The following is a 23,939-nucleotide window of genomic DNA, read 5'->3' as shown; positions in this document are numbered from 1 at the left end:
CACTCAAACAGACTTTCCTCATTCTTGTTTTTCTCCATTCATTGCCATTCCCTCGGTCCCTGCTTCCACTCCCTCCCTGTCCTGTAACTTTGGTCTGGAAAGCGTCAAATTACTTTCTTTTCCCCACAAACATTTCTTGCCTCTTACAGTTCTGTTGCTCTGTCTTGTACCCTCTTGTTCAGGGATGAGTTACCAGGTCCAAATTCAAAAGCAAACAAATTTCTCTAGCCATTTTCAATTTTAGTGACCCTAGATTTTACTGTTAACGTTAGTCGGGTAAAACATTTTCAGACGGGTGTGACTTAATTTGAAGATGTACCCTTAATAGGTCTGTTTGATGGTGTTACTTTCTAATAAAACTTTTGTGTTTGTAGGGGTACCCATACACAGTGGTTTCTATTATCTTAGTATAAAGAGAACTCTTGGTGTATTTATAGCAGCATTAGAAGTTGGTTTATTCTGCAATTTAAAAAAAGTAGTATTGGATCATTTGTTCTCCAAATCAGCAAGCTAACTATAGATCAATGATAGTGAAGACTGTTTCAATATTCTACTGCACTAAAATGATGTTTTTTGTTACAGGCACACCGAATGTAAGCCAGATGCACCAGCAGTTACTTATGCAACATATCGGGGTTCTTTACGGATTAAGCAGCTACTAAAGAAACAAGCAGAGGAGGCACTAAGAAGAGAAGAAAATACAGAAGGCAAACATATTTTCACTGTGACTGGAAATGGAGAAATCCAAACTGCTGTCCTGCCAAACTCACCATCTAATGTAAGGGTAGAAATTACAGGACCCCCGTCAGAAGAGAATCAAAAGGATCATGCTAAAGATGTCAAGGAAAATGTTAAAGCAAACCTCTCTGCAGTTAAAACTGAACTGAAAAAAACTGATGATGCTAAGAATATCTTAGATAGCAGTGAACATGGAACAATTGAAAACACCTCTGCCTCATCCACTGAAACAAACTCCAACAGCAATCACATTGGAGAACTAGATTTGTTTGTTTCCTTAAATCATGCACCAGTTTCTGGTACACCAGAAGTTAATAGAACTCATTTTCTAGGCTCAGTATTGTCAGCCAGAGACAGCAGTAGTTCCAATTACCAGCTTATGGATTCTGTTAAAACAAATTCTGGAAATAACAAATTGGCTGAAAAGGGGACGAGAATGTTAGAAGAAACAGAAGCTCAGTTTCAATCAGACAATAATGCCACTTTTAGCTTTGATAAAGGAATAAATTCTTGTGTTCCAGTATCTCATGAAGACTCTAAGGAGACAATGCAAAATGATTGCGAGTGTTCATCCAAAACAAAGAGAGGGGCAGTTGATAAAGAACTACCATTGATAGAGGGTGAATATGCCTGTAATAGTCATATTGGTAGTCAGTTGGAGCTAAAGTTCGATGCCCAGATGTCCCCCTCTAGTAGCACTGCATTTCCACATCAGGCAGATAAGCGTACAGAAAATGCAAATAAAGATAGTGGCCCAAGGATGGATGATTCACAAAAATATGTGGCGGCTGAAGAAAGGGAGCAAGAAACACAAACCTTTCTAGCTAGTGTTCATTTTCCTTTAAATCAAGAAAGATCTACTGAAAAGTTATCGGAGGCTGTGAAGGACATACAATTTTGTGGAGTCAATAAGTTGATGGTAATAGACAGTCTACCCACTTCAGTGCCATCTGCCAAAACTGTTCAAGATACTGGCATGGACACAGTAAACAGTCCAGGTATTAAAGAGTTCAATGAGTCAGGGAAACCAACACATGTCCAAAATGATCCCTCAGTAACTCTTGAGGGTGAATCTAAGGATATCAACACAGAGAACACTTCCATACCTTCCCTTGAATCTGAGGATGTTGAAACCACTAAGGTTTCATCTACGTCTGCAGAAATAAATGTTGCTGGCACATCTCCATCAGCCCTTGAATGTGGAAGTGTGAAGTCCCACATGCCGCCTCCTATCTTAGAATCTGAAGATGCCTGCCTCAGCAAAGCTATAACACCTGTCAGTATTGCCAAGATTTCTCCTCCAGTCCTTGAAGCTGAAGATGGTAGCTTGGATAATATTTCTCCTCCTATCCACAGATCTGAAGATGAAACCATGACCAAAAAAGCAACCAACTTACAAGATGTTAAAAAACCCAACATTTCTCCCCCTGACCATGTGTATGAAAATAGCAAGCCTCTTAAATCTGAAGGGATGACTCTCCCCAACAACGTAGTTCCTGCCAGGGTGCCCAACCTTACTACTCCTTCCCTTAAAACTGGTGAGGTCTTTGTAGCCAATGTCCGAATTGCCAAATTATCAGTTACATCTGACAAGGTCAGTGAATCCAAATGTGCTTTTCTTGAAGGTGATACACCTAAGATAGTGGCTTCTTTCTTGGAAAATGGAGATGTCAGTGCACCTACAGTTATTTCTCCTGCGTTTGAAAATGCAGATGTCAGTGTAACTCAGATTTCACCTTGCTCTGAAGACATCAGTGCTAAGTGTACATCTTTCACCCTAAAATCTGATGTCATTTTAGCTGAAAGTGACTGTCCCCCTCCTAACTCAGAGGATGTTTGCATTCCCAAGCTTGCTTCTCCTACTCTGAGGTCTAAAGAAATCTCCAAGCTTTTTCCTTCTGCCCTTGAAACAGCAGATGTCTTGGACAGTATTAATCTCCCTATTGTTAAGTATGAAGTTGTTAAAAAGGGCAAAATTTCCTCCAAACTCAGAGGTAGTGATGAGACTGATTATGTACCTCCAGATATACCTCCTGCCCAAAAGCTTGAAGATGCCTGGTTAACCAAATCCATAACATCAACTACCTGTCCTTTGGAACTTGTGGAAGTGAGTTCTAGTGTAGACTATAGTAAGGATATGCACAAAACTCCTTCAGAGCAAGTAAACCCTTGCAACCATATTCCTGCAATGACAAAAAACCAAGCTAAAATGAATGATCACACTGCTTCGTTTACAAAATCAAGCAACGTCTGTTCTCAGAAAACATGGGAAGATAAGGAAACAGCAAAGCAAGTGCACATTGAATCCCAAGACACTATTCTATTTAAAAAAGCTGAAGAAATCGTTGATGCGGTTTTATGCTTGGCCATAGAAGAAATAAGATCAAAACAAGCAGCTGGTGTCTATCAGCCTTGTGGCAGCAAGGACAGTTTAATAAAGCTGGATATCCTAAAAGAACAGAAAACTGGAAAAATACAGTTGGAAGCAAAAGTAAAACATTTTAATGAGAGCTATGCAGGAAGCTCCTCTGAAGTTAAAGAAAAGGAAACAGTTGCTACAAATACTCAGGCTGAAAAGATACCATTTAACATCACTCATAAAACTGACCTACATAGTTCAATAGCACTAAAAGCAAGAGAAATAATTGATGAAGTTATTAACTCAGCCAAACAAAAACTGATGTTTAATCAGCTTGAAAACAGCGAGAGTAGGAGCCCTTCTGAAACTTTTGTGCTTAAACATAAGACTGGATTCTCAAAGACTCTAAACACAGATGTTCAATTAGTTGCCAAAACTCAAGAAATAGTCAAAGAGCCGTTGGGTTTAAACCAAATAGGGAAGGAATTAACCCAAAATGTTGCTAGGGACTGTGAAAAAGCAGGCTGTTCCGTTCCTTTACTTCTAACTAGGGTGGAAGGCAGCACAGATCTGACCATAGGAGGAGAAACGGTTCCCAGTAATGGACTTTCACATCAAAGACATGGACTTCTACATTCTGATGATTTAGCAAGTCTGGAATCTGACCTTGCAATAATGGCAAAAGGTGAATGCTCTAAAACTGTCTATGATAGTACAGTTATGACAGAAATTAGTGATAAAACTAGCATTTGGACAGCTAGCAATAAATCTGAGGAGACTTTACATGTATTAAATAGAGATACTGTTATGATTGAAGAGAGGATGCCACCATTACAGTTAAAAGATTTGTGCAATAATACAAATATGCCAGAACATATATCAATGCCAGCCTTGACTTTTAATTCATCACCTTTCCTTCATGACGAAGAATATACCTGCATATCTAGCAAATCCAAAGATGAAAGTAGTCTTTCAGGTTTAGACAAAAGTTGTGCAGGTAAATGTCCGCCAGAACTTTGTGGCAAGGAGGAGGTTTTTGTGTTTGTACAGGAAAAAGCAAACCCGAAAGATTCACAAGCCAACAGTGAAGAAGGCAGTGGAAAAACAGAAGCAAATGAGATACCGCAGGATAAAAACAGATTAAACACACAGTTCATTGTGTCTGAATCTTCTGTAACTGTTAAGGACATTGAAGGGAAAATTTGTTTCGGCTCAGATTTTGCCAATAAAGATGAGACACTGAAATCAACACTGATGATGGATCAAGATTTACAAAGAGATAATGCACTTGGAAAAAAGAGTCTGAACAATAATAATGATACAGAAGAACTGACAAATCTCTCAGCCTTTTCTCCACAAGGTGAACAGTGGGAAAGCAATTCTTTATTTACCATATTGTATGAAGGCTCTCCTCAAGAGGAGAACCAGTTCGTTTCAACTGACCAAAAGCAAGCTCACTCAGTCTCTCCTCCTGACCTGTCTCTGGATAATACTGAACATCTTTGGATGTGTGAAACAGCAAAGAGCAAATATGAGCCTGTCAATACTTATGAAAAGGACAACAAATTAAATGAAACATTAGATAACTGCAACTCAGAGTCATTTATGACAGTGGAGGCTAAGCGGTTTAAAATTTACCCGTTCGCTTTGTCTCCTATATATGAAGATGACAGCCCACAAGAAGACCAGTTGTCTACTGATGTCTCACCAGGAGGCCATTCTATTGGAAAATCCAAAGACAATGCCAACCACTCCTCATCCATCTTGTCACTTCTCCAGTCAGTTTCTGAGCGTCTGAAATTTAATAACCAGTTCAGTGAGGAGGATGAGGAAGAATCTTATGAAGAAAACATGGTGGATGTTCAGAAAGAAGACTCTATTACCAGCCAGTGGGCAGGCAGCTCAAACATGGTGCTTCTAGAAAATGACCAAGAAAGGGCTCCGCTTTCCAAACAATCACTCATATATTCAAAAGAACCGCTTAGCCCTAAAAAGCAATCAGAGCCATTTCCAGAAGAAGCTTGTCTTTTTCCTAATCTGACACATTCTACTCAGTTTCAACAGAAAGCTGATGCTGCCACGAAACCTTTCTCTAGGAGTGTGTATTACCAATATTTTCAGACAGCCAGCAATTATTCCTGTGAGAAGGGAGTCAGACTTGGAAGTGTCCTTCAGGATGGATTATTGCCAAGGGATCATAAGCCTCAAGTCAACAACTGGCCAGAATCAGGAGCTTTTCCAGTGGTAAGTTATGTTATATAAGTAATAACTAAAATGATGATGAACCCAGTTGCAATTACCATCTTTTAAAAAACATCTTAACTGTCTTATCTAAATCCATTCAATTGTAGGGTACGAGGTAAGCCTATGATTGCAGACAATTACGTTTTCTCATTGAAGCATTTTATAAATAAAATGCACCCAGTTACTGGGGCCAGATCATAAACAGTAGAGGAGATCCTGCAGCTTCTAACAGTAAAACAGCAAGTAAATAGAAAATACACTCAATAATAGCAACATGCAGGCTTGTCCTTTGAATGGCATTTTAAATGTGAAGATGACTGGGACAAGGCACACAGAGAGTTCAAGGAGGGGAATAGAATTGTCTTGAAAAACTGCTCTTTTACATTTACTTTACTTTTGATTTTATTGTTCCTTTACTCCCTGAGAATATGGTTCAGTGTTTGGTGTATCCTTCAGTTCTTCTGTAGCCTCCAACTCAGCTATGTCTACACTTACCGTGGCATGTGGAATACAGGCATTGCACACCCCCACCCCCAGCATGGGTATAAATAGCAGTGTAGCTGGGAAGCACTGCTTATGTGAGTAGAGTACAGACACACCAGAATATTAGGATGTATGCTCTACATGGCTCCCTACACACCCAAGCAGTGCCTCCCATGTCCACACTGCTGTTTTTGGAAGTGTAGTGTCCAGTGGCCTCCTCCCTGATGGAGCCTTTCCCCACCTCAGCAAAAGGCTCCTACAGCAGGGAAATGCTCTGGCAATTGGGGAGGGAACTGGAAAAGGCTGCAGCATCTCCCCACTGCCAGAGCCTTTCACTGCTGCGCGTAGCTACACACCACAGTGTGCACACAACCTGCTTTTCCCTGTGCTACATGTACCATACGCTCTGCCACAAGTGTAGACAAGGCCATAGCTGCAGCCAAATAGTCAAGCTCTTTCTACGGATTAGCACTCCTGTTTCAGTTTATTTAAAGCGAGGTCAGTTGAGAGGAGAGAAGTAGTATTTTGTGATGATTTGGGGAAATGGAAGAGAGTGGTCACAAGTAAGAGTGTCATAGCCTGAAGAAATAAGCTCTGGTGTGGTACAATATCTCTCTTCTAGTTTGGGGAAGGGGGAGTGTGGGAGGAAATAGTTCTACATGGTTCTGATTTTCATTAAAGCTCTCCTCATCTAACATTTGTGGGGTTTTTAAGGATTATTTTTTTGACCCAAATTTTTTTGACTGCATTAAACTGCCTAAGCCTAATTTGCATAACAGTGAGGCTAGGATCAGCTGTTGTCACTAATTAAAGTAATATGTTTTAAAGGAACACTGGTCTTAAACAATTCTGTGCGCTACTGTTGCAGTTTTAATGGTTATTTTCCACATCATTTTAATTTCAGAATCTTATTGACAGGAAGAGACTCGAATGCAATCCAAGACCAGGAAAAGTAAGTGTGATCTTGTCACGGTGTAGGTTAATATGATTTAAATCACCATCAATATTTTAAGGAGTAGCAAAATTTTGAAAGAAAAAATGTTATGTCAAATTTGAGTACTTGTAATGCTGCACATGCTAATCATTAGACGCAAAAAAATTCTAGCCTAGGGGAAGCCTGCTTAGTTTGTCTGATTATTTAGTTCAGCAGTCTACAATTGAAGAAAATATGTGCAATGCTGGTAGCGCATATACAAAATCAGAACCTGTTTAATAAAAAGCAGAAATTAGGAACCTAATCCATATGTTGAAGTGCCCCTTGTTCACATATAATGTCTATTGTTTTAGATGATTATTTATGACATTCATGGGGAGAAAAGTAAACGAGAAATATACCATGATCTACCAGATGCCACATCCTGGATCTTTCCAATAGGAACATTGCTTAGAGTTGTTAGAGGATGGTAAGTAATACATGCCTTATTTAAATGGTATCTTTTCAGAAGATAAATGTGTATTTTTCTTGTACCTCTGCCTCTATTATTTATAACACAAGCTTGATATGCAGGAGCATCTTTTCTTGGTTTATAATTACAGTGACATTTACAAGTAAAGCAATATGGTAAGTATTCCCTCTGCTGGGAACTGCTTAAAGCAGAAGGAAGTTTGTTTTGTAACCAAAGCTAAGTTTTCACAGTTTAATTTCATTAACCACGTGATGTTGTAAAATGAGCTGTAAGACATACATGCTCAGCTGCTGTTTGAAACATGGCGTTAAAAAGGGAGCATAGATGTAGTGAGATAAAGAAGAATATTTAGAATAGACTATATGAATCTTTCTAAATCCATTTGCAAAGCTTTAGTGCACAATGAGGTAATAGATGCTTTGGAAAGCTAAGGCTGTGAATGCATCTGTCATACATGTGTGCCCACAGTTATTTTATACAGCATAGGCTTCTTGAAGTAAGTGCATCAGACCATTCTTCTCCCCCACACCATCATACAGTTTCATGGTAACATTAATATAGTTTGAGACTGGCCCAGTTATTTCTTCAAATGTTTTATGCTTGTTTAGTAACCACTGGGTGCCATAGTGGTAGTTGCATGTTTTACAATTATATGGAATCCAGGACCCGGCTTAGTTAATTCGCCTGGAACTAGAAAAGTAAGGTGTTTAACTTGCTTCGCTTTTCCAATTACTGCTTAGATTTCTGCAAATAAGGCTTTTAATCATTCTGGTTAGTCATAACCTTGGGCTCTCAAGTAGGTGCATCTAAATATTGTGTTTGGGACACAGAGCTATATAATAGAAGGGAAGAAATGACTATTTTATTTTATTTTTTAAGTACAGAAATGAAGCACAACTTACGTTTGACAAGTGGAATATGGATAGAGAGGGACAATGCATGAAGGGACACTGATAACTGGCTTCGTGGAAAGAGCTCTCTATTGAACTTTCCTAGCATGAGTGTTGTATAGCCATGGTTTTAGTCTGCATAATAGTTACAATTCTCTTAATGATTTCATTATTACAGCTGGATTTTGTATGAAAAACCAAAATTCCAAGGAGAGAAATATGTGCTAGAAGAAGGAGAAATGGTCCTGAATCGTCTTTGGGATCTTCGGGACATGAAACACCATCCAAGGAACCTTGCAGTTGGTTCTATCAAACACGTAACAAAGGTATAGACTTTGTTGATAATAGGACACAAAATGCAAACGTTAACATCAATAGTAGCAGTGTCCTTGTAAGAACGGACGCTGCGTGTCTGCTGTATGTTTCCTGTCTCGTCTTCAGACTAGTGGCCAGGGGACCGTCAGACTGTTGACACAAGTCTCAGAGTTTTGAACTTTTTGAAGCCTTTTGATCCTTACCTCACTGTCCAATTCTTCAACTTTCTTCTTCCCAACCCAAGACTGTACTCTTCACTTTCTTCTGAAGTGCCTAAGTCTACTCATCTTCCTCTGAATGTAATAAGCAGATAGTTTATATGCTCTTGCCCCACAAAAATCTTCAGCCTGACTCACTGGTGCTCCTTCTTTATCACAGACATTTGATTGCCCAATTAATTTAAATCATAGGTATTAATTCTGATTCTTTGTTACAAACATTTTTCTGTTAAACACTGGACTGTCCACAACAGTCTGTCTGGTTCTCCTTTTGGGCACTAATGGTCGCTAATTAGTATCTGTACCAAATATTCTTTAAAAATTGTGCCTTACCATTTTCCGATATAGTTTTTTTCAGTTACTGTAATATTCTTGCAGATAACGTACTGATGGGTGTAATAGACTTAAGATGATTAGATAAGAGACAGTTCAGAAACATGACCGACTGTGATGTTCAGTTAAGTGAGTCCCTTTTGAGTAGGTATAAGCCAGATTTCACTTATGGAAATAAAATATGGGACTGGAAAAACACACCACATAACTCAGATAACAAAAACAAAACATGAACCTCAGCCTAACCTTTCTCCCCAAGCTTGCCTGTTCCCAGGATCTCCTGTAGAATCTACTCTATGTTCTAGTCCCCTCTGCTACAGAGAAATGTCTTGTATCTCAATTAGAGTTAAAATCCACCTGCCAATGAGTCAGTAGTTGTTACTCTTAATCTTTAGTTCAGGATGGCTCCAGGTAGCATTTTAGGAACTGCCCCTGTTACAGTATCCTTTGTCAGTAAAATGGGGAAGGAATGGGTCTAAACACCATGATGTTCACTGGGTATTCTCGTATTTATCAAGCTTCATTGCATATCATCTGTGTGGTTTGTCAAGTATATACCAACTTGCTATCATGACATTTCAGTTTCTAATATGCACAATCCCAAGTCTGTACTTAGAATTCACTATCAAATCCAGATATGGCTAAAGGGAAGAGAACTGCTTTTCTTAGTATATAGTTTGGGCTGAAATTGTATTGCAGTAACTCCTCGCTTAACATTGTTGTTATGTTCCTGGAAAATGCCACTTTAAGCTAAATGATGTTAACCCCCACCTATTTACATTAATTCTTCTGGGGAAATTGGATTCGCTTAAGTTCCACGGAAATTTTTTTCGCCAGACAAAAGACTACACACACACACACACACACACGATAAGTTTTAAACAATTTGGTACTGTACACAGCAATGATGATTGTTAAGCTTGGTTGAGGTGGTGAAGGAAGAGGGTGGGATATTTGCCGGGGAATGCCTTACTGCTAAATGATGAACTGGCACTCAGCCCTCAAGGGTTAACACTTGTTAACGTAGCCTCTCACTCTACAAGGCAGCAGGAATGGAGGGAGGAGAGAAAACGTGGCAGAGAGAGACAAAGAGGCACACCTTGTGGGGGGGGGGGGGGGGGGGGGGGTTGTGTATTGCCCCTTTAAGTATGCTGACCATACTCTAAGTACACTGCCTTTTTAAGTACTGTAGATCAGCAAGTTGAGACAGCAGCTGCTGCCAGCAAGCTCCCTCCGTCCTGAGCCCTGTCGTGTCCCCCTTGCTCTGTGGAGATGGCTTAATGGGGTAAAGGAGTCGGGGAAGGGGGACACCGTGACATTAACACCCCTCTCCTCCTCCTTCTGCGTGTCCCCCGTCCCCCCCCCCCCGCCAGCAAGCAGGAGGCTCCCGGGAGCAGCTCCAAGGCAGAGGACAGGAGCAGCACATAGCACTGGGAACTTAGGGGATCTGATGGGGGGCTGCTGGTCCACCTTGGTTCCAAGCCCCCCACCACTAGCTCCAACAGGCTGCTCTTTCTTCAAGCAGTGGACAAAGCAGGTGGCTGCCAAACCACGTTATAAGGGAGCATTGCACAACTTTAAACGAGCATGTTCCCTAATTGATCAGCAATGAAACAAGGTTAACCGGGACGACTTTAAGTGAGGAGTTTCTGTACTTACATGTAATATAGGTGCATTTCCTGTATCCATGTAACATATGTACCCAGCATCACAATAATAGCCAAAGGCTCAGTTGGGATTCATAAGCGTTAGTGGAACACCTACAAAATATGATTGTATTTGCATCCAGAAATTAAAAAGCCACTTTGTTTAAAAATAAAAATCAAGAGCATAAAACTAAACATAATGCATCTGTTATTGTTCATTGAAAGAGCAATATATTTAGCAGACCTTGTGATTTAAAAAGAATCTGCACTCATTTTGCTGAGCACAGCATTCTAAAAGTTCACATGGTGAGAGCCCTTTATCGTGAATGAATTGTAACTTGTATTAAAATGTGAAAGCATCTTATTAAAATTGGTATTTTAGCATCTTTGCTGGTCTACTAATCATTTCAAAATTTATAATATTTGTGTCACCAGTGAGAAATGGGCATAATATCAAGCCATTGATGGTAAACAAGTTTCATTCCCACTTAAAGATTGAAAAGAAAAGAGAGAAATTCAAAAGAAGTCAACTGAGGACATGACTTATGAGAACAGTGAACTTAATTTGTTGAGTGCAAAAAGCTGATGCTAAGAGGAAACATTACAGGACAGAATATGAATTATGAATATTGGAAAAGAAGCAACGAATTACTGAAATTCAACACCAGTAATAAAATAAGGAACTATGGGCTAAGATTAGAGGAGGATGAATGTATCTAGGACGGCCTGCCAGACTATTTAATCTGGCCCTCGAGCTCTCGCTGGGGAGTGGGGTCAGGGCCTGCTCTGCATGCATGTGCCACAGCTCCACGCAGCTCCCGGAAGCAGCGGCTTGTCCCCCCCCGGCTCCTACATGTAGGAGCAGCCAGGCGGCTTCACATGCTGCCTCCACCCCAAGCGCCGCCCCCGCAGCTCCCGTTGGCTGGGGACTGTGGCCAATGGGAGTTGCGGGGGCGGTGCCTGCGGACAGGGCAGCTCACAGAACCACCTGGCCACACTGCCACGTAGGAGCCAGAGAGTGGGACAGGCTGCTGCTTCCAGCAGATGCTTGAGGTAATCCCCACCCGGAGCCTGCACCCCCTCCCATGCCCCAACCCCCTACCCCAGCCCTGATCCCCTTCCCACCCTCCAAACCCCTTAATCCCAGCCTGGAGCACCCTCCTGCACCCCAAACCCCTCATCCCCAACCCCACCCCAGAGTCCACACCTCCAGCCGGAGCCCTCACCCCAAACCCCTGCCCCAGCTTGGAGCACCCTCCCACACCCTGAACTCCTCATTTCTGGTTCCACCCCAGAGCCCGCACCCCTGGCCAGAGTCCTCACCCCCTCCTGCACCCCAACCCCAATTTTGTGAGCATTCATAGTTCATATAATTTCCATACTCAGATTTGGCCCTTGGGCCAAAAAGTTTGCCAATCCCTGATCTAGGATGTTAGAGGAAACCTTTGGATGGTGAGAACACTAATAATAATTGTGTCACAATCACTAGAAATTTTTAAAAGAAGAGTTAAGTAGGTTTTGGTCAACCATGAAATCCTTTTTCCAGTCTCCCATGGCATGGTTTGTTTTTGTGGACCACAGCTGGGAGTGTTGTACACTGCAATACAAGGTTTTAATATTAGCATTTTATAGACAAGTCCCCAAATACTTGAGCAATGACCTTTTGCCTAGCAATTGTGATAGGCTAGGGCTGTTCTGCTATCAGTCCCTAGGTTCATGCAGAACTTTGTTGTGTGTAGGAATTCCTTAGCTGAAGATTTTTCCTAGAATCGGGGCCTAACGGAAGTATGCCTTTTCAGGGTGTGCATACGTGCTTAAATCAGTGCCTTATGGAACTCCTTTTTAAGGGGAAGTTTACTATGCACTATATATTTTAATTGATCAATCCTTGACCTTTTGGAGTTGATATATGTGTGTGACATGGGAAAGTTTGCAACGTTGTTGGAGCTGTGTTGGAAGGTTTGACTATCATCCCTTTTGTTGATGGGGTGGTTTGCCTGATGACTATTGGGTTTACCTTTCTGTCCGATCAGTTTGATGATATTGGCTGTGTGGCTGGGCTGGTTGGTTTTTCTTTTAATTTTTTAATGTTTTTTTTATTGTGTTTTTTGTGTCTGTTGGATGCCCTCAAATAGCATCTTTATAAGTTAGTTAAATAATTGGGGATAGGATAGTGCACTGGCAGGACGAAGACAGACATTTATGGAGGAAGCTGTGGTGGTGCATTTAATATTTTATTTTTACAGGGCAGATGTTAGTGTATTGGAAAACAACTGGACAGTAGCTCAGTGTTCTGATTTGGGTGAAAGTCTCCACATGAAGCAGAGATTCTGTTAACTTTGTGGTAGCTTGTGGCTCAGCTCATTGTGGATGCAAATTGGATGTATAGTGTGTTTAATTTGCAAGAACCAAAACTAAATCCCAAAGAAATGGATTGTGCAACTAGAGAAACTCAAACCCACTTGAAATAAGGGTGAGGTTGGGTTCTACCCAGGTACATGAACATCAGGTCAGGCCAGCGAAATCTCCACAGACACAGGCTGATTGATTGCTGTTTCCATAGCTCAGCCCACTCAGTCAGCCATCTCAAACCCTCAGATCCCAGTTTCTTGTAAGACCTCCTCAGAGATTCAGAGTCATATAATTCTTGTCCTGGACACAGGTAGCTCTTTTCACAGGTCTCTGGAAATCAAAAGGGGATGCTAGGTGATGGGCTTGCCCCTCAGAACCTCAGTTGTCTGCAGAAAAAGGTCACTACCTTATCCATCCTGGAGAGGTTTTTGGTTCCCGGAGCCTACGTGTACTGTGACAAAGTCAGGCCGGACAGCTGCAAGAGGGTGCTAGAGAATTTGACAGTCACCAGAAACTGCTTTCAGACAGATTTACAGGTCTTCAATAGGTTTGTGTGGCCTGGAAGGCAGATATGTTAGACCTAGAATGTTAAAGGCCCTCTTCCCTACTACTGAGAAGGGATTACCTCAGGTCAGTTAGGGACACCTGAATCCAATTAAGGGCTGCCTGAGACCTTTTAAAGCCCCTTCTCAGAGAAAGGGGGAAGAGAGAGAGACAAGCTGCTGCCAGGCTAGAGGCAGCAGGGCAAGCTGCTCCAGAGAGAGGCTGTACTCCTTCTCATGGGGGAAACAGCCAAACCTGAGTGCTGGCTAGGGGAAGGACTGACACCCCAAGGCAAACAACGGGATGACGCCCCAGCTAGGAGGTAGGGAAAGGTTTCCCCCTTGGTTTTTGTATTTATGACACTGTTTCCTTTTTATTTGGTGAAGGATCCCCCCCTTAGATCGACCCTGAGGCCTACCCTGAAAAGATGACCAAAGGGCTGATTTACCCCAGGCCTGCCATCGCCAGAGGGGGAAGCACTAAGTCTGGTGAGAGAAAGGAGGTGCCTTGTCACAATACCCTCATGCTGGTTAGCCAGGAAACGGCCCTCCTGTCAAGACGCTTGTAACTGAGCAGCAGCAGGTAACACCTCAGCTGCCTTTACATTGGAGGGGAATAGCGTAATCATGAGCTCCCTGGCCTAGGAGAGACACTTCAGAATCCCTAGAGCGAAGTTGATAGGGGACTCTGCTATTTAATGTGAAGGATGTAGGAATGCCTGTAATCTTTTATGAAGATTATATGTTCCACCTGTTTTTCTTATTGTCATTGTGTGGTTTACTGGATGAGAATAAACGGTTCATTCAAGCAGCAGATACTTGCAGGAAAACGGAAAAATAGCTTCAGATAGCTGCACTTACCAGTGTCTAATGGACAATGCACGTCATTCATTTTTTAAATTTCCCCTCCAACCATGCACAGCTCACCATTCTGGCTTGTGACTACAGGAGGGGAGGGGGGGTCTAAGTGGGGGAAAAGGGCACAAAGAACCTGGGATGGATAAAAAGACTACTGGTCACAAGTCCCCAGAGGGAAGATTTGCAGATATCTGAACCCAGCTGGACCTGCTGAGTAATCATGGTTGGCACCCAGGGCCTGAACTAGAAGTGGGAGAATGGTGGGATTCTATGCCTAGAGAGGTGAAGGTGCAGGCCTGGCAACCTGTGTAGTGCACTCCATGAGACTGGAGAGGGATTAAAGGTGCACCTAGTCCTGAACTGTGACCTTTAACGCTAAGGATTTGGAGATACTAGTTACACCTGCTTTGTAGCAAACCTGCTGCCAGTGGGAATAGGACTGTTTCAGAAGTCCCTATTCTCTGAGGGTTGGTTTGGATATTCCCTGAACCACTTTCCAGACTGAAGAAAGGAGTTGCCTTTTCTGGTGGTCCCTAAAGATCCTGAGGAGGGAAGCAGCAGTTTGTTGCTCCTATGGAACCATGGAGGAAGTAATCTAGCCCCAGAATGGTTATGGTGGGGAGGAGAGGAGAAGAGAAGAGAAACAGTCATGGCACCTTGAAGATGTTTAATGTTAAAGGCAGAGAGGAATAGAGAGTGGTGCTCCCTGAAGCACTTAGACAGCACTCATTACCACGGCAAATGAACACCACTATTCAGTGATGTCTTTCTCTCCATTTAACTTTTTTTTTTTTTTTTTCCTGTGCCTTAGTAACATGACCCCAGCAGGCAGAAATGCCCACCTATTGTTTATATTTGGAAATAATTGCGTTTGCACAAGGATGTGCCCTTTACTAAATCTCAATTTATTAAGTAGCAAACTATAATGTTTTCGTGATTTTTACAGTAACAAAGTGGAATATCCCTGGAGATTATTTTGGATCTATCAGATTTATATAAAAAGAAATTAGAGAGGATTCAAGGAGGTATGGTGATCAGACCCAGATTTGGTTTAGACTGCTTCAGCTTCAAACTTGTCATAATAGCTAGATTTTAAGTATAATATGGTTGGAATATTCCAAGGTTATATCAGCCCCAAACGATAAAAATTTCACCAAGATAAGCTGTTCATGTAAGGTTTCTACTATTCTGACCTGACATCTCAGTAAAATAATGGTTCTTGCATGATTTTGGTTCCATATGACCATAAATTGGAAAACAAATTTTTTTTTCAGTTTTGTATCTGACCTGAAACCAAGTGTGGTGATGGATTTGCATTCAGGTATCTGAAATTTGAAGGGGTTCAGAGAGAAGGTACTGGTTCTTAATCTCCAAATTATCACATTTTTGGAGATTTTGTTTTGTAAAGACTGGTTTCATTAAAAGTCTTACTGAAGTTTCAGTAAGTAATGCTGCCTGCTAAATAAGTTTGTTCAGGCAGATCTGATTATCCCAGGGCAAAGATTTACTGATCTGAAGTCCACATATTTAAAATATATAAACTATGGTACAGTATGGGTATATATTTGCAAAGATGTAATATGTATCTTGTACAATAACACCTCAGGGTAAATTTTACCTTGCTCTGAAGTCAGGGGGCTAACTTCATCCCCCAAATAAACAGATGAAACTTGTTTGGCTTCTAGGGGTCCAGCTTATTACAGCACAGAATTTCATCCATTGGGTGTAAATCAGGGCACAGTTTGTAACCTAGGCCTAGATTTTTAAAGATATGTATGTGTTGCTGAGATCAGTTTTGCAATGTCTAACTGATTAGGAGCCTAAATCTCATTTTCCTAAGTGATTTGAGCCCTATCCCATTGACTTGCATAATAAAATTGCATGTATAAAATTAAAATTACATATTGTTTGCTCAAAAATTTTATTACCTTTAAAAATTGATAGGTTAATTGCTTTTGGTTATGACCACAAGTTACTGTGTAACACTGTGAAAGGAATTGGTGCAGTTCGCAAAAACATCATCATAATTAGTAGAGAGGTCAAGTTTATGGGCCTCCAAGTCAGGCTGGACGGACACTAAGACAAAATTAGGGAGCTTGCACTGCCCCTGCTTGGGCTTCACCTTCTTTGTGAAGAACTATATTATTCCAGTCTTTAGTGCTGTCAGTGGAGCGCTTTTGATGAGCACTAAAACTAAAAACAAATCTGGAAGCATTTCCAAAAGAATAATAAGAAGCATATAGACTCATTCCAAGCATCAACTTTAGAATGATGCTCCTTAGGTAAACTGAAACAAAACAAATATTGACTCATATGAGATACTGTGTCTGTGCAGTTAAAAATACCTTATTTCTCCACCTTTCTCGCCATGTAATCACTGTATTATGCTTGCTGAAAATTATTTTTGGCATAATTCTCTCTTGAATTCTATGGTAGAAAGTTCTAATTTTCTTAACAAAAACTGAATTGTTTGATTCCAGAATATGGGTGCATGTTGTATAGGCTAAAGTCATAAATGTATAAACAGTATATGATATATAAGGAGGAGAGGGAAGGAAGGAAAGAGAGAGATTTTCTTGTACCTTTATCAGTTACTGCCTAATTCATTAGGAAAATCACAAACAAGCAAACTTTGAAAGCCTGGATTACAAAATATACAGATTATATCAGAAAACATGAGCCTTAGAATATATCTCTTCATTGTGGCTGTATCACATGCACATACTCATGTGAACTACAAATTGGACTTTTTTACCTGCTCAACTGTATATTTAGAGCCAGAGGCATGTGCAGCATTTCCTTAGCAATTTTCTATAAGGTAGTATTGTGCTGGCAATTTGCGACAATATCTTTCTGGTTTTGATCTTCTGATACAAAAGCATAGTGTTGCAATCTTTTATGGCTGAAAACAAATACTGTGCATTGTTTGCTAGGTACAATACAAAGGAAATGTGATTGTGTGAGAGAGCATTGCTAATGTATTATGTTACTGTACTGTGGGCCTCTTGGGGAAAGTAACTTCAGGTTTCTCTGAAGTAATTTTACCAGAATTGCTACTTTATTGCTGACAGCTCAATAACTATCAAAATAACTTTGTGCACCAGCAAGAGAGACTTGTGTTTATTTTTGGATAATTTGTTACTGCGTCAGTGGAACCTATTCAGAGCCTTCCAATCCTGGGGTGAGGTTCTGTGCTGTACAATTGAGATACATCCTGATCCTAGGCTTCTCTGGAGGCTGAAACAGACCCTGACATAATTTAGGGGTGGCCAACCTGAGCCTCAGAAGGAAGCCAGAATTTATCAATGTACATTGCCAAAGAGCCACAGTAAAAAGTCAGCAGTGCCCCCTGCTCCCAGCACCTCCCCCTCCCTCCCTGCACCTCCCAATCAGCTGTTTCATGGCATGCAGGGGGCTCTGGGGGGGGGGGGGAGTGAGGGCACTGCAGGCTCAGGGGAGGGAGCGGGAAGGGGTGGAGTGGGGGCAGAGCCAGGGGTTGAGCAGTGAGCACCCCCCAGCACATTGGTAAGTTGGCGCTTGTAGCTCCAACCCCAGAGTCAGTGCCTGTACAAGGAGCCACATATTAAACTTCTGAAGAGCCACATGTGGCTCCGGAGCCACAGGTTGGCCATCCTTAATTTAGATAACCCTGGGGGGCTGTCCAAGTTACATCAGCCCCTCCTTGCCCCATTGGCCACAAAGATGCCTGAAGTCTCTGTAGTGTTGTTCCCACTCCTCTTGCCTCCTATGCTTGTTCTCTGAGGACCCTCTCACAGCTTTACTTCTGCTGTTGTGCCTGTGCCTGGGGAATTCTCCGCACTCTGATCCAGGGCTTTTAGGGCCCCTTTATGCCACTTGGATTACAGGTCCAGAGCAGGGGAGAGGATTTCACCCTTGATGTTCTAGTCGGAGCAAAGCATTTAAACGCATGCCAAACTTTTAAACCATGTAATTATTAGAGGGCTTTCCCTCAACCCTCCCACTTTCCTGGGTTCTTGTCACACAGACAGCAAAAGACCAGAAGTCTGAAGTGCAAACAATGCGATGTTTACTGGGGTTATTTTCCAAGCAAGCATATTCCAAAGCCCTTCACACCAGTTGGGCTTATTTCTATACGCCAATAGAGTCTGTTCCCCAGTGTTCTGTTCCCAGCTCTGACAACGCAGAGCCTTGCCTGTGTCCCTGTTCCCATCCCCTCTCCGTGTCAGCAAGCATAATTCCAATTTCCCCTCCACTTCCTGTTTGACCCGAGTTTATATAGTAGTAATATCAGCTATACCTTAACCAATCATTTTACTGAAATTTAACTAACCAATCCTAACATATTGTAACATAATTCTCTAACCAATTATATCCCACTACCCTAATTAACTTACACCTAGCAAAATTAATTATACAGCAGACAGAAACAATTAGAGAACCAGGCAGATTAACAATAGAAAAGTGGGGGCCATAAAAATAAAACAATACAGAAATGAGGGTTTCAGAACCACAACCATTGAGAAGTGATTTCTTACCAGACAGGATGCTATCAAACTAAGTTTTCTTTAAACATCTTAAGATCTGTTTCTTTATCTGGTGGTGATGGGCATGATCAGGACAGGATCATCTTCCTAACAGCCCAATACCACCTTATTTTGATGTGACTGGTTTGGAATATGAGGATGTGACCATACGCTTCCCAGCTTATGGCTGCCCCTGCTGCATAGGCAAAGGCCTTAGCCTAAGAACAAGGCCTCAGACTGTCCTATTGAAAGAAGGTCCATACACAGGTGGACTGTGATTTTGATTTTTTGTTTTTATAGCTCTGTAGCTAGCTGAGTGATAAAACTACACCTAAGTTCTTAAAGTATAGGCCTTTACAGGCAGACCTGAATATCTGTATTCTAACAGTAGTTAACTCCCTTTCGTTTCAGTGCTTAACTGCTTTGCTGAATCAGGGCCTAAAAGGAAACCTTACATTGAGCTGTAGTGTGTCAAAAGCTGGTTTAAAAAAAAAAAAAAAAGAAAAAAGAAAGAAAAGAAAAAAGAACACCACTGGTGCTACATTTTATATCTGTGTTGAAATTACCATAGTTAAAGACGGTCTCTGCATATTTCTTGGGAAGAACTGAGAGACTTGGCAAGCTCTTATCCAGAACTGATAGGGTAATGGATAGGAGCACCAGTGATAAAATCCTAATGCCCCCATCTTAACATGTACTGTATAAAGAAAAAGCATTAGGTAGCTACCTGGCACTGGAAACATTTGTTTTGGCTTTCACTTTCTTTGCCTTTCTCTGGAATGCTTCCCTTTTATTTAAAGTGACATAAAATTGAATTTACACAATTTGAGGGGGTAAGCCATATGCATTGCAAAACTTAACAACAGGCAATCCTAAATAAATTTCTAAAGTAATTATAACTGGGGCCTCGTTCCAGGAAAGCATCCTTATTCAGGAGGTGTAAGTACACTTTTCAATTCCAGTGAAATCCAAGAGTTACTCATGGTTGAAGTTGAATACGTGCCCCTCCTGAAATAAAGATGGACATAACCATGTGCTTCAATTCTTTCCTGAATTGGGATCTGGGTTTGCATGTAATATTAAATCTGGAATCTTTTTTCCTTTATTGATTTAAATTATTATACACTAAGCATTAAACTGCTCATCAATAAGGAGGCATGATTGTAAACTGTGTAGTTAATGTTGCATTTTATTTTAGACATATTTAATGTAACTCTACACACAGTCATAATTACCTAATTTTTATGATACTGAAAAGGAGCCATGTATATGTGTGTGCTATTCTTAAATGAATACTTATTATAGAAAATTAGAAAGCACCACTGAATCCAAATGTAGTAAAAAGAAAATAGTGTAATATCACAACCGGTTGACTTCAATGTTTTCATCATAAAGTTGTTAAACCGAGAAGTCAGAAATACTATGTACATAGCTTCTTCTGTTTGTAAATACAATTTAGTAAAAGCATATTTAGGCTGAGATTTTCAAAGGAGCCCACGAGAGAGTTAGGTGCTAAACTCCCATGGAAAGTCAGTGGAACTCTTTTAGGACTCTGAAAATTCCAGCCTTAATTTTTAAAAAGTTGTATTCTTCTGTAGAACCCAAAGTTACTGTGTTAAGAAAAAAATGGAAATAAGCATAGCTTGCAAATGAAGGACCTGTATTTCTAGCAGTACTGGCAAACTTTCCAAATGTAAATAACCTTTACAGTCTGATTTGTTTCTGCAGGATTGCAGCATTCCAGAAATAGAATTTTGCCCACAAGCTGGCACAGAGAGGTTTCCTGTCTGCATACAGAGTGCAGTTGCCAATTTAGAAGAACTGGATGTTGAAAGCACCTTTTACATAATTGTCAAGTCAGGAGTGTGAGTATTGGAGTTCTTTACTAGTAGTTTGCAAGCTGGTGGAATGATATATCAGGAAAAAACACTTGCAGTCAAAAAGGATTTTTCTAAAGCATGGTATTTATAAAAATAAGTTAACATAGACTCCCTAGTTTAAATTTCAGCCCAGTTCTATGATTCCTTGGTGTGCAGCTTGACCCTCTCAATGGCATTCTCCCTCTATTCCCCTTGTAGACCTTTCCTTGACCACCTGTATAAGTAGAGGAGGAAGCTCAGCTAGAGTCAACTTCTTGTTCACTGGAGACCGGTAGTGTCCTTTTACGCAACCACACTGTTAAAAGCATAACAGTGTGAGTGGATTCCAGAAAACAAATACTGTCTCACTTAAGCACTCCTGAAGTGGCAACTGTACCCTTACTTTCTGTGTGGTTAGTCAGAAGGCTATGCAATATGATCCAAATCCAGACTCCCTCACCAGTCCAGCACTTTGTGTGTTTAGCAAAGGGAATAAGTTTGTCAGGTCGGTGCACAGAACTTCCAGGTCCTTTCGTTCTAGAGTGAGATGTTTTCCTCTTTTCCAGAATCATTATGGAGTGACAGGAGACACTCAATGTTTAGGGTTGAAGCTAGCTTCCCATTATGAATCCAGCTTCCTTGAAGCTTCACATGCAACTTCTGATCCCCAGGCAGAATTTTTTTGTGAAGTTTGGAAAAAAAATTAGAAAATGAGTTTTAAAGCTATGAGAAAGAGAAAGGAGAAAAGTGTCTTATCTACAGTAATTTTTGATTGCTTACAATTTTCTAGATAGCACATTTTAAGCACTTGATACTCCACGTGCATATCAGCCCCCACCTCCATTCTTCATCACTGTCCACTAGTCTCATATCCCACCCCCTATAACCCACCTAGTCTTTCCCCACCTCACCCTTACACACATGCTTCCTTCTGACATGACAGTCTGAAGGAGGGAGCCACGCTTCAAGGATCTTAATATCAAAATAGGAGCTCCTAGTTTTTGAATAAATGTAGTGAATGAACATATTCTAATAAGTCTGATGCAAAGCCCAGTGGAGTCAATGCAAAGATTTCGATCTTATTTTGAGTCATCAGTTCATGATCAATTTTGATGCCGGTGTTGGTCTCCAGATATTTGTAGTCATCAGTAGTAATCTTTAGGTTTTGCTTATTCACAGTGTAACAAGATGGCCTTTTATGATAAGTGACAGATGTTTTCTTGTCTTATTTCTTCTGGATTAGACATTGAAGGAATCTTAAATTAATTTTCTAAGATTGTTGCAACACATTCAAAATCCTAATGTTTAAATATATTTTGTAGTTAAGATACTTTATGTATCTGGTGCATATTGTCTAGCCCTGATGGATACAATCAAGAAAAGAATGTACACTCTTAACATATTTTAATTGTTTTAAATAAGTCATTTTTTCTCTTATTGCTTCAGATGGATTGCCTATTCAGACCTTAATTACAAGGGAGAGATGATAGTTTTGGAAGAAGGCACCTCACCATCTGAAATTTCTGCAGCAGATGTGAAATCTCTGCGTCCCCTAAAAATGGTGAGGACGTTGTGATTCTCTGAATGATGCACCCCATTTAATGATTTAGTCTAAAGATAACTTTGAGTTGAATATTCTCTTTACAGTTTTTTAGAGATTTTTGCATTTGTAACATACATGTCATGCAGTGATGTATTACAGTGCGTTTGCCATTCATCTGAAAAGTTGCTACGCTCCCACATCTGCACATTTAGAGCTCCAAAATAAGTCTGGGAAGGCTGTATTACTTGGCACTGGGAGAAGAGATAGGTGCATGTTTGCAGCTCATACCTCTCTCAAGTGGGTCAAATCAGAGCAGTCCAAGATTTGGGAAAGTTAAATTTGGGATTTCATATTCCCCATGTTTAGGAGTTTTTGGATGTAGACTGTAGGTGTGGTCTATTATAGATACAAAATTCGGATCCAGTTCTGGGTTTTTGGTCTATCTGCAGTTTGGATGTGGTGGTGATGAACTGTGATGTTGCAACACACTGACAGTGCAGATTGTGACAGCAAATTTCTAAAGAGGTATAATATTCTTCCTATTTTCTTTTCAATGCAAACTTCCAGAGCTTTGGGAATGCTCAAGTCAGAGAGGAACACCTGATCAATGCCGTAGGACATCTTAGTAAAAGAACTTGTGTCAAGAGGATGAGGATTAAGTGCCTCTTTAAATAAGACCAAAAGTTGTGCCTTTAGAGTTGTGCAGTTTTTGTTGGAACCAACAACAACTGGTTATAAAAGGTTCTTCAGAAAACTTTTGCATACTGGTACAACTAGAATCTGCTGCAGGTGCCAGGTCAGAAGAAGAAATAACAGATGTAAACTGCTTGGTAGTCCTCCTGTGACTATGCATTGCATAGCAATCTTGATACACAGGCAGCCTAATACTCCTTTGATGGACAGCTTGTGGATATAAACATGGAAAGGGATGGATACAGATACAATGGCACATAGCTTTAATGTGTGCATAAAGATTCCAAAGGGAGATTTTCAAAACTACAAGGGACAGTTACATGCCCAGCTCCCACTGAAAGTCAGTGTGAGTTGTCCACCTGCGTTCCAATTGTGCCTTTGAAAATCTCTCCCCTGTTCTCCAAATATGTTGACGGATTACAACAATCCTTGACTACTGTTTCCAGAGCTGGAACATTGTGCCATGTTGTGCCTCCCTTCACAGATGGCTTACATGGTTCTCATTCCTGGGAATTTACCCTTCAGCCTGTGTTCTGGTGAAATAAGTTTTGATATAAATAACTTTTTGGTATACGATCCCTACTGCTTTAATAAAAAATTGTAAAATATGTGGTACAGTTTTAAAAGTTACTTTAATTTTTTTTAATCTGATCAGTGGTATAAGTGAATGACATAAGTAGTAAATACTTGGATCTGTAGTGCAAGTAAAGACAAACACGTATAAAGTGTTTTTTTATTCATTTATTTTTATTGGTTTTATTTTATTTTATTTATTTTTTATTTTATTTGGTTTTATTTTTTTATTTATTATTTTTTAAACATTCTATGTTTGTAGATCATTTTTATAGGCGTTCCTTGGTTTTGTGAATTATCAATGTATTTAAATGTCAATTAGATTCAACACAGACTAGAATTGTCTAGTATAGCTGCAAGAACTGCATACTTCTCTAGGGTT

General features: G+C 40.5%; 1 protein-coding gene across 2 annotated transcripts in view; it reads left to right on the top strand.

Moving 5' to 3' along the window:
• CRYBG3 (crystallin beta-gamma domain containing 3) overlaps positions 1-23,939 on the top strand; it is a 124,013-nt gene that overhangs the window by 54,015 nt on the left and 46,059 nt on the right. For both annotated transcript variants that reach the window (XR_006288032.1, XM_027820012.3), the window contains exons 4-9: positions 583-5,341; positions 6,729-6,776; positions 7,112-7,227; positions 8,299-8,446; positions 20,618-20,754; positions 22,195-22,309. Coding sequence is in view for 1 of the 2 variants with exons in the window: in XM_027820012.3 (XP_027675813.2) it covers positions 583-5,341; positions 6,729-6,776; positions 7,112-7,227; positions 8,299-8,446; positions 20,618-20,754; positions 22,195-22,309 (5,323 nt within the window). In the remaining variant the exon portion in view is untranslated. The remainder of the gene's footprint in view (positions 1-582; positions 5,342-6,728; positions 6,777-7,111; positions 7,228-8,298; positions 8,447-20,617; positions 20,755-22,194; positions 22,310-23,939) is intronic.

This window comes from Chelonia mydas, chromosome 1 (genome assembly GCF_015237465.2).
Source record: "Chelonia mydas isolate rCheMyd1 chromosome 1, rCheMyd1.pri.v2, whole genome shotgun sequence".
NCBI classification, from domain to species: domain Eukaryota; kingdom Metazoa; phylum Chordata; order Testudines; family Cheloniidae; genus Chelonia; species Chelonia mydas.
The sequence above is the reverse complement of the archived record's forward strand: the minus strand, read 5'-3'. Positions and strand labels throughout refer to the sequence as shown.